Source organism: Triticum dicoccoides, chromosome 6B (assembly GCF_002162155.2).
Source record: "Triticum dicoccoides isolate Atlit2015 ecotype Zavitan chromosome 6B, WEW_v2.0, whole genome shotgun sequence".
Taxonomy (NCBI): domain Eukaryota; kingdom Viridiplantae; phylum Streptophyta; class Magnoliopsida; order Poales; family Poaceae; genus Triticum; species Triticum dicoccoides.
This window is the reverse complement of record NC_041391.1, coordinates 526670847-526682056: the sequence shown is the minus strand read 5'-3', so window position 1 is coordinate 526682056 and position 11210 is coordinate 526670847. Positions and strand designations below refer to the sequence as shown.

At 47.6% G+C, this 11210-nt stretch overlaps 1 protein-coding gene across 1 annotated transcript in view; it reads right to left on the bottom strand.

Annotated features, from left to right (window-relative positions):
- Positions 1-5140: 5140 nt before the first annotated feature.
- Positions 5141-11210, bottom strand: part of LOC119324424 (lysine-specific demethylase JMJ706-like) — an 8605-nt gene continuing 2535 nt past the window's right edge. Inside the window, exons 3-11 of the mRNA XM_037598213.1 lie at positions 10527-10683; positions 10231-10450; positions 9876-9929; positions 9723-9802; positions 9344-9621; positions 8831-9235; positions 8408-8751; positions 8076-8324; positions 5141-6009 (exon numbers count right to left, since the gene is read on the bottom strand). Of these exons, the coding sequence (XP_037454110.1) occupies positions 5635-6009; positions 8076-8324; positions 8408-8751; positions 8831-9235; positions 9344-9621; positions 9723-9802; positions 9876-9929; positions 10231-10450; positions 10527-10683 (2162 nt within the window). The 3' untranslated portion in view covers positions 5141-5634. The remainder of the gene's footprint in view (positions 6010-8075; positions 8325-8407; positions 8752-8830; positions 9236-9343; positions 9622-9722; positions 9803-9875; positions 9930-10230; positions 10451-10526; positions 10684-11210) is intronic.

Below are 11210 nucleotides of genomic sequence, written 5' to 3'. Positions count from 1 at the left end.
GCGGCGCTCGGCTGGCCCAGATCTAGGCCCTACGGGCCCGATCTGGGTCGGGGCGGGCCTGCTGGTGGCCGCAGTGGGCTGTTCTCCGGTGGTTTCCGGCGAGCTCCTCGCGACAGGGACGGCGGCTGCTGTGCCGCGACTGCTGCAGCACGGCGGCGAAGCTTCACGGGCCCACGCAGGGCCTGGCCGGACAGGGGGTCTGGTGTGCCTCTGCTGCTATGCCCGGTCTGCTACCGCCTAAGCCGGTGGAGGTTGTTCCCTCCCTCGTGGCTGCGGTGCTGCCGGTCCTTGTCTTCGGGTGTCTCGTTTGGATCCGGCCGGCCTCGCTTCGTTGGCCGTGGTGAGACGACGGCGGTGTCCTCGTGACTGTTCGCGCATGTTGGTGGGCGGCGGGTGTGGTGGAGCCGAAGGTTGGTCCTGGGTGGTGGGCGCGAGAGGTCGGGAGAAATCCATGTCGGGTCTTGCCGGCACCAACGCGGTGACGCCTGCGGGCGCCACCATCCTTCTTGAAGGGCGTCGGGTGACCCTCTCCCCCCTCTACCCTCCGTGTACCGGGAGAAATCCTAGGACTCGTCCGGGCAGCAGCGTCGTCATCGTCGCATTCCTTCTTGAAGGTGGTGCTTGGTACACGGCAACTCGGTGGCTTTGGAGCGTGGTGGTTATCTTCGGTGGGCGCAACGATCGCGGTGTGCCGTAGCTTTCGTCGATCCGGCGTTGTTGGCATTTCTTCTCTTATTTTCTCTTGTTATTTCTTTTGGGCGTGCTTGTGTTGTTTGCCCCAGCGTGGATCGGATTGTTGTATCGGGTGGTTGCTATATCAATATAGCGGGGCGTAAGCCTATTTCGGTAAACCCCACAACGACACATATGTACGCCCCTCCAAACTAACAACAACCAAACTCGACATTGCTACCACGCCAAGTGACCCAAGAAGAACAGCTCGACACAAGACATCATGCTCCTCCCAAACAACAAAGGCAACCCACTCCAAGAGGACGAGCTGAGAGATCGGAGATCATCCATCAAGCAAGCACATTCGTCCTGCCTATGGCACCACTCTTGCCTTTGCCGACCTTCTTTGATTTGCCCCTTATTGGCGTCCCAATTAGGAGGCAAGCAATTGACCTACCCAAACCAGGTCTAGCAACCTCCACACTGGCAAGCAAGTCACAAAGCTCCTTTGCGAAGAGAGCATTAGAATTTGGAGCAGGTGCCGACACACTTGACTCGATGGTCATGCCACTCATAGGCACCACTTGCTCGATGGTCACACGCGAGGGAAGGGCAGCAATATCTGAAACTCCATGCTCCACGACGCTGAGTGCTAGGCCGCCTGACACTTGACAAGGCTCCACGGGGGGTGGTGAGGGCACCAGGGCCACCTCTGAAGCCTGGAGAGATCCCAACTTGAGCTGCTCCGTCGGCAGAGGCGAAGCAGGTTTCCCACACAATATCTGTAGCTCGAGCATGATCTGCAGCACCGGAGACACAACCTCAGCACAGGCCTCGCCCTCAAAGCCTGTCAACACAGAGGGCGTCGAACTGGACCCAGCACGAGGCGAGAAGCTACCGAAGAGCTCTGCATCTTCCTCATCCACGAAGCCAACAACAGACTCAAGCATGGGAGCCGGTGCAACAGGGAACCTTTGCAAAGCAGCCTCCGCACGCTCTAAAAAGCTCCCAACACGCACTAACCAGCCCTGCAAAGAGTCACCGACCTCACGAAGGGGCTTAATTGCCTCCTCCACATCCTTCCAGGTGGAACTCGAAGCAATCAACAAGGAAGGCAATGAATCCTGACAAATAGTCTTCATGTTGCATAGTGCCTCATGGATCCCTGATGTTGGTGGAGATGCAACAACTGAAGCCCAAGAATGGGTCGGCGGCCGAGCAGAACATGAAGCATGCGGCGACGGTGCCGGCTTGCAGCCATCCCGTGCACGGCGTCCCGAGCAGAAGCATTGATTACACCGGATCGAACTCGTGCATCCGGCTGTCCGATGGCCTTTTGCGAAGCAACGAAAACATCTGTTTCTGAGCCACGCAGGTGGCCGGGGACGTTGCTGAGGCATGAAAGCCAAATGTGGCGGAGGCTCCAAGCGCACACGGCGGGACTGGACGAGCTTCCAGCCTGCAGCCTCCTCCACACAAGTTGAATCTGGCCTGGTGAGCAAGTCAGCATCGGCAGCGGGGACATGGGTGCTGGAGCTCAACACGGCAGCAGGTGGGCGGTCGCCGTCTTGGCAGGGCAGCGCTGCCGGCGGCCCAGGAGTTGTCTCCGGCACCTCAATAGCGACGTCCTCAGGGCCCAAGCTTGGCTGCGGCGGCGGGAAGACATGTCCTGCTGGGTCTGCCATGCAAGCGAACACAGGAGGTGCACGGGGCAGTTGGGTGCTTGGCGACGAGCAGAGGAGGCCGGAAGGTGCCGTCGTCCAGCCGGAAGTGCCACCGGCAACGAGGACGGGGACGGTTGGCGGCGGGGGTTGACTTGCCGGCACCGTGGGTGTGCAGGGGAGCTTGCGCGAGGCGACGCGTCCTTGAACGGACGGATCCGCCTTGCGGGCGGCGAGGGAGGCCACAGCGAGCGCAATGGCCGGAGCCGGAGATGGCGCGGCCGTCGCGAGCATTGGGGCGTCACGGACACGGGAGCAGCCAGCGACGCAGCTTACGCGGGGGGTGGACCTTCGAGGGGCGGAAGAGAGAGGACGCCGTGCTGATTGCAGATCTGGTTCCGGCGGCAGCAGGGGAGGCCGGGGGAAGGAGATCGGGCGGCGCCGCCGGGGACGCTCACCCGACGGAGGAGTCCATGAGCAAGCGCAGCTTTGAGGGCGAGTGAGTTGGGGATGCTTAGCATACTTAGAGTTACCCTGCTTCCTGCTCACAAGTCACAGCCTCGTAAACAATGATGTCCCGTCTCCTAGATTTCATACTTAACACGCTATCGGCTGATGGCCTGATTCCACTACTATGTCACTACTGCTTGAAATGCAAGAGCAGTGAGCATGTAGGTCATGACATTAGACATGGAGGCCTTGAACTCTGTGGCCTTTAATGCTTTGTCCCCGCTCAGAGTGTGGTCACATCTTGTTGAGGATTTTGAGAGCCATTCGTGGCAAGGCAGAGGCAGAGGGCCATCCAACAACAATTTACTCACCTTGGTACAAAAAACCAGTGGCCATTGTCTGCATTGCATGGTATGGCCATGGGCCCTATGGCGAGACTACACAGGACTAAGGTGGATTGGGACGAAGCAGCTGGTGTCCCCATGGAGGCACTCCAGCAATTTCTGCCATGAACATAAACTGAGCTTGATGTGCATGCAAGGGGAAACTGTGGGAAGCCAAGATTTGACTCAACAGGCCCACTCTACTCCGGGCACTTACGGCTTTCAGACACCACATGTAAGCTAGCGCCGGACCATGTCAGCATGCGTAGCATGAGCCATTAGTTGTTAGCATGTTGAAAAATAAGAACATGCATGACGAGATAACAGGCAACTCTGTCCTAGAGGACCTTAGACTACGACCATAGTATCAACTATCGGTGAGGGATCATATGATCGAATTTTCAAGCTAGTTGGGCAGATGAGAATGTCTTTCAGGAGTGTCTGATGGGCAGACATCAAGGCAATAGATGGATTCCTACCAGAAGATTATTTTCTTGAATTAGGCGACATAACAAGTTGGAGGTTGGAACTCATGGTCTTTTCCTCATTAGGACGCAGAATATTTATCTTTGAATAAGACTCACTAATAAGGGATGACATGAATCTAAAGGAACTTTATAGTTTATGCGCACTAACATTTTATATGATGCGTACCTTCGCCTCAAGGCTGAGCACTGGCAAGTTAGGAAACTGGATCTTCATCATTGGGACGACTGACATGGTAGCCGAATTGAAAACAGAAGAGGTGGGCACAAGTGCAGTATTGGGTCTTGACAAAGCTTCAGTCAGCACTCGCCCGTTAATCATCATGGACACCAAAGAGTGGCAGCAAAGAGAATCCTTCTTTTTAACTTGTCTTTAAAGACATGCTATGATTTGATGGCATGTATTTTTCTTTGAGAACATACACAAAAGAATGAAAAGAGAATTGAAAAGGTTAGAAAAGATCTTAAATCTTTCCTCTGGAACCCATCATCAACTTCCCATGGAGGAATGGCCTCTTTGCCAAGGCAAAAAGCCATAATAGCCGTGAAAAATCATACCAAACTGTCATGCTAATGGTTCCTCTAGGCCTTCACTACTGTGTTTTCAGAAACTCAAGGTGGAGCAAAATGATGGCGGCAGGTGAGTAAAGTATGTAACCAGTGCACTGGGCTATTTTGTGTGTCCCACCGTCACAGCATAATTTACTATACTATATGTAAACCGAATGATACCTAATTTGCATATTTCGTCAAAGCATAAAGACAAGAGACAGCACGCCGTTCTCCCTGGGGTCCTGGACTACCTGGAGTCTTGCTAGGAATTTGCAAAGATAACTTTACTTCCACAAATAGAAGCCACTCACCAGACAATTAGTCAAATTACCTACTTGGCTAACCAACCACTACTTCTAAACCAACTATCATTGGCTAAGCAAATATTGTATTTCCACGCAGTTAAAGGAGAAAGTAAATCTTATATGCCAGATTTTAGTAGATCGGGATCTAACAACTACTCCCTCACTTCCTAAATACAAGTCTTTGTAGAGATCCTACTATGGACTATATACGAAGCAAAATGAGTGAATCTACACTCTAAAATGCATCTATATACATCCGTATGTGGTTCATAGTGGAATCTCTACAAAGACTTATATTTAGGAACGGAGGGAGTATAATTTGTGACTGAATTGTTCATCTTTATTCCTTCTGTTACACCCACTTTCAATAAAACACGATTGATTCGAGCATTTGGGCTTCAATATACATTATCACAAAGAATCTACTTTATTGCATATGAAACATAACAAGTAGTTATGCTAGTGATTTCTAGTCAGCATCAAGTATTAACAAATCTGGAAACAAATGTACATCTTTGATATTAATTTCCTGTCAGCATCAATCAATTAATTGCTTTTCAAGTTATAAACACACTGGAGACAAATAATACTGGGAACAACACACTGGAGTCAAATAATATTGTGAACAATAATGACATAAAAATAAGAAGTTTGATGGCCTTGATGACGAGAGATTACACAAAGTATGAAGACAAGTAGAAAGTAGAATGGTTTGTCAGGCGATACAGTAATTTCATATTTGCATCTATTTAAGCATTCTAGGTACATGTGTGTCTGTGGAAAAAGAATGAAAGAAACTGTAAAAGTTATAGACTAACCTCTTTACAGTGGAAAGCCTAGAAAAAAGGAGATAAGTGAAGATGTACAACTAAAGAACATCAGAAACTGTCTGCCTACTCTTTTCAGGTCCCCTACCACAAAGGTAACCTGGCAAATGCAATCAAGAATCCAGCCAAGACAGTGCCTCTATTGGAGGCCTGCGGAAAGAATTGCTTATGAACCATCCATTACCGACTGACCTACCAACAAACAGGAAACCTTGGCTCGAAGGAGTTGTCAGCTTCCAGAAGTTAAGACTGATGTTTGTTAACATATGTGGTGTTAGCACCAATTGCCTTGTTATACTTCATCGAGCATGGTGACTAGCCAAGTCACTGTCCTCCTGGAATCTACAAGAGATTTCCAGCTCATGATTCCCTCTGGGAAATGATGGGCCAAGAATTTTCAAGCGCTTTGGCCCAAGCTCTACAGATGGAGATAGGTAGTTGCAGCCATTATGTTTTTGGCTGGAGGCAAATTCATCCTCCATGATATTTGCATCTAGTTGATGTAACATCTTCAATTTGGTTGGATGTACTGAGTCATCTCCATTTCCAGAAATAAAGTCAAGACAATGTCTAGAATGATGGGTATGGACATGATCAATTGTGCCACAGGATACTTCCACTAACTTCTGTTGTTGTCTGTCATCTGCATGGATTTTCTTCAACCGTTTTAATACCTGGAGTTCGTAACAGGGAGATGCCCTTAGTAAGATAAAGCAGTCAATGTGAAGGTAAATATTGGATATTCTGGGTAAAATATATTGTTCATTGTTGGAATCAATCCATGAAATGAACTTGCCGTTCACTAACTAGGTCTAGTTACAAATCAAGAACAAATACCCTTATTATCATGTCCCTTCAGATTTATGCAATGATTACAAGTTGTGGAATGCAAATCTTAATTTACTCTTTGAGGTTCAGTAAACAGTTTAGTACATGCTGGATTGAAGCTAAGCACTTAGGCCCATTTATGGAAATAAGGTCATAATTTTGATTGCCCAATTAGCACAGCACCTTATTATCTTGTTTAGGTGAAATAGAATAAACAGTTGGTGTAAAATGTTAATTATATAAGAATAATAAAAAATATATAGAACAGTGATGAACTGAGGATTCCAGCAAGGCTATCGCAACTGAATTCTCGTCTCAAAATTCTTGTCTTAGATTTGTCTAGATACGGATGTATCAAGTCACATTTTAGTATTAGATACATCCGTATCTAGACAAATGTAAGACAAGAATTTTGGGACGGAGGGAGTAGATAGCAAAAGTGCTCCAGGTACACTGCAAATTAAGTCTAAAATAACACCACTCTACACATTCTAGACACTCGGGGCCCTCCCGTTTGCGCGTCCCTCGCGTCGCCCCCGCCCTGGGCGACTCGGGGGCCTCCAACCCTAGGTACCGCCGCCGCCCCCTCCTCCCCTCCTTGCGCCGCCGCCGGGTGACGCCGCCGGGTGAAACCTGCGTGGCAGACGGCGGCGGCGGGGGGATTCCCTCTCCCGACTCCCCTTCTTCCGCGGGCGGCGGATCTAGGCGGCAAGCGGCGGTGTCCTGTGGCGGCAGGCCTCGGCGAGCGGTGGCGGGGCGCGGGGCACGGGGCGGCGAGCCTCGACAGGCGGTGGCGGCTGCGCGCGGGGCAGACTCCGGGGTGGCGGCGCGGGCTTGGATCCATCGCGGATCTGATCCTGTGGGCGCGGCCTCGGCCTCCCCTGCTCGGCCGGCGGGTCTCGGTGGGGGGGGCTTCTCCGTGCTGAGATCTGGCAAGCGGGATCATCCAGATCCCGGCAAGGACGGCGGCGACCCGTGCACGAGAGATGGAGGTCTTCGATCAGATCTGGGTGAAAACCTGCTATTGGCTATTGCCAAGGCCGGCGATGGCGAAGTTGTCTGCGTCATTCCCTTCCTAAAGGCATCGCCGTGGAGATGTTCAAGGCCACTCTCTGCTACCTCCTGGAGAAACCCTAGATCAGTAGATCGGATGACGGCGGCTCTCTGGTGTCGTTTCCCCCCTGGGGGCGTCATTCTTGGAGGTGCACACGGACTCGAGGGACTAGAGGACGGCGACTCTGGTGGAGCGGTGCTTCATCTTACACATTGATGGTGGCGGATCTCGACGGCATGGTGCTGTGGAGACTCGGTGCCTGATGCGCGGAGATGGACTCGTGCAGGAGGAGGATGCTGTCTGGCGTCATGGGGGCGTCGATCGCAGAGTGGCCAGACAAGGTAGAAGCCTCAATATGATCTGAAGACGGACCTGTGGAAGATGGCGGCGACGACACACGAGTGCGTCTGACCGGATTGTGCCCCAGACCCGTATGTGGCTCGGCTGGGGCTTCCGAATATGTTTCGGCTTCCGGCTTTTGATGTTAGGCTTAGGTGAGTGGTTTGGGTAGTGGCCCAGCTAGCACCCCTTCATCATTTTGGATAGGAGTAGCGGCATGTGTTGCCAAGACGGTGGATTCAGGCACATTGTTGTAATACTTTGTAAGGTCCTCGAGAATAATCAATAAAGTGGCCGTATGCATCTCCCAGATGCAGAGGCCGGGGGTCATCCTCCTTTTCTAAAAAAAACACATTCTAGAGACTGACAAATCCTCTGAGATTAACCTCTCACCAAGTCACCATTAGTTTCTAGTGCTACCGAAGTTATAGTGCAAACATACTAGTGACATCATCAATATATAAATATAAATGCAGAGGGAAGAAATATACATGAGTGGCGTCACAGAAATATCTGTACCTGATTCCCTGTGAAAGTTTTTATGGTTGAATCTTCTGTATGCCTTCTCTCAGGAGTTATGCCAGACCTTCTCTTCACCCTAAATACCTCACAGTCAGAATCATCAGCATCTTCTGCAGCCAATTTTTCAGAAGAGCATGTTTGATCAGGCGCAGACGAAGGGTATGCATTAATGATTGTGGTTTGAGGAGTAAATCCATTCTCAGGACAAGAGCTAGCGAAGATCCTTCTGTTAGTACTTGTGCACTCCTACAAATATAAAGTAATATGAACATATTTTAGTTGCCACAATACAGTACAGCAACATAAAGAAACACAGGACTGAGCCTTACATCACTTTGTGTAGAATACTCATGGGGTCCAAAACAAAATGTTATTGTTGATGCATCAGGATATGGCTTGTTCAGATCATATCCAAAAACATGTGTCTCTGAAATGCTATGAACTTCAGGTGGTGCATCTATGTGAATCTTGCAGTATGGGAAGTATTCAGCATTGTGACTAATGCGGTTGAAATAAGAATGTGTGCTAGAGCCACGAGACATTTGCTTTCTGACAGCATCGACTATTCCCTTTTCCTCTTCAAACTTTTTTGACAGTGCCTCCAACTCAATAATGTCTTTTCTCACAAATACAGCACGATCATGGCTGCAAGGGCACTTCCTAATCTCTTCCTCTTCAAAAGCAAGGTAAACAAGTAAAAAAAATGCCTCAAGAAAGGTTGATATCTGCGCTTAATGTTAAAAAGTTCTTACCATGACAAAGGCAAATTGCATCAACTCTGCAGTTACACATAACATGGGCTACATAGCAGTCACGTTTACATATGCTACAGAGAACTGTGGCATCAATATCTGCTTTATAGTGCGTGCGAGCACCCATTTTCATAAGTGACCAACGGACACAATGCTGGAGCCGCATCAACTGCACAAAAGGGACTTTCATACAATGCTGAATGTGTGTATCTCCAGTTGATGTTGTCAAATCTTTATAACTAGGTGTAGAAAATTCATGATCAAGAAGTGCTGCCTCTTTACAAAGAAGTTCCTCATAAGGCAGTAATGGTATCCTCTTTAGAAGTGCATAACGTTGACTAGCAATTGCTCCAAGAGGAAACCATTCACCAACAGCGAAATTCACTGCCTCGCCGCAGTTAAAACCTGACATTGGTTGTAAACATTTCTCAGTGTTCATAAATTATCCAATGAGATAGATGTTAGAGGATGCTGGAAGATTACTTACAGCACAAAGTTGCAAGAAAATCTCACCATGGCTGAAACCTGAATGATATGCTCGAGGAAACGTGATCACAAACTCTCCCGGTTTCTGTATAGCTCTATAAACTGGAACGTGATGATGGAGCAGAATATTTGGAGGGAACATTGTTGTCTTCCCCAAAAGGATATCAAATGCTGCAGTTTCCCCTTCACCTGATAAAATTTCATGATCATATACATGCTCACGTACCACTTTCTCAAAATCTGGAGCAGCTTTTCCTGGGATCCCATACCATGTTTTTGAAGCACCACAGTGATGATAGTTAATGCTGCAAAGTGTTAAATCAGATTAGAATAAACAGAAGGTTCAGTCTGCACCATGCTGGAAAGCGTAGGAAGTGGAAACATGACAAAACTACTAATCATGCACCTGTACAAGTAATGGTCTTCCACGTGCCAGGCAAACATACTAAAGAGCATTCCGATATACAGCATTGGGTCAGTTACTCCCTGGAAATCAACAAAAATAAACAGTTAGTACTCAACAATGAAGGATGTGAATTCATCGATTCAGCATACTCACTGGAATTGCTGTTCTGAGAAGGCGCAGGATTGATTTGGACAACCGAGAAAGTTTCTGGATCAAATCACAAGATATTTTAATACCATAAATAAATGTAGCACATGCAACAGATATGATCATCTAATGGTTGAAATGTTAATGTATCAGGATAAGTAAACTTGAGAAAACATATAATTGCAAGTGTGACAACCATCTAACCCCAGGCTACACTCAACTCATACAGCAAAAGGAAATGCAAAGCAATCATATATTGTTGCCGTTGTGTAACTTCACAAAATAAAGAAATGCCAAATAAAGTGTTACCGAGTGAGGTTGGCACATGAATATTTCTAAATTTGGTAGATAAAAGAAGTACCTTCAAGTTCCATTTGCTTCTCCCAAGTTGGTCATTAGGAGAAGAAGAGAATGCACTACCATCAATATCGCATGCATACTCAACGGATTCCATCTTGCCAAATGCTATTTCATGCCAAAATTCTTCCTCCATATACCTTGCTGGAAGACAGGCAGAACTAGAGTATCTTCGAACAAATCCTTTATTTGCTATCTTCTCAAAATCTCGAAATGTGTACTTTCTGTTGACACAGACTCATAAATTATGCAGTGTACATGACAAACACAGCTCTGGGGCAGGTCAATAGATTAACAGACCTTCCGCTCATGAAGAAAGCAAACTTGTCATCCGTGGACCATTCAGCAAGACGGAGAGGCTGCACTCTGGTAGTAAACTTCAGCCCACCTTGTTCCTTCATAAGTACAGTGCCAACAGGTACAGAAGCACATATAGGTGAAACAATCTTGCATATACCTGGCAAAGCACATATATTCTCAGCGATTTGAAGAAAAAGCACAAATGACAGACGATTTGTTTCAAGACATTCGCTAGTTCCAAAAGGTTTGCTTTGGCAATGCTTGTTTTTGTGCGTGGTCAACTATTTCATGCAAGAGCACAAAACTCAGAAATAATCATGATATATTTATCATTTACAGTCATCATGAACATACACAAGCTAAATTGGAGGTGCAGCGTGATTTGGATGTAATATTAAAGAATAAAAAAAGGTGAAGAGAATATGCCAAAAGAGCCATTTCAATGGATTTGTTTTTGTATTAGAGAAAATTGCACTAGAAGCTCCTAAACTTGTGCAGTGAAATCACTTAGGTCTAAAAGCTTGTTTTGTGTATGGTCAACTATTTCATGCAAGCACACAAAACTCGCAAATAAACAAATTAAAATCCCTATTCTCCCAATGCATCAAACAAGAGATCAGAACAATCTAATATTTTTTGATTTGAGCGGTATCTTCTAATCTCCACCTTTAATCTGAATGGAAG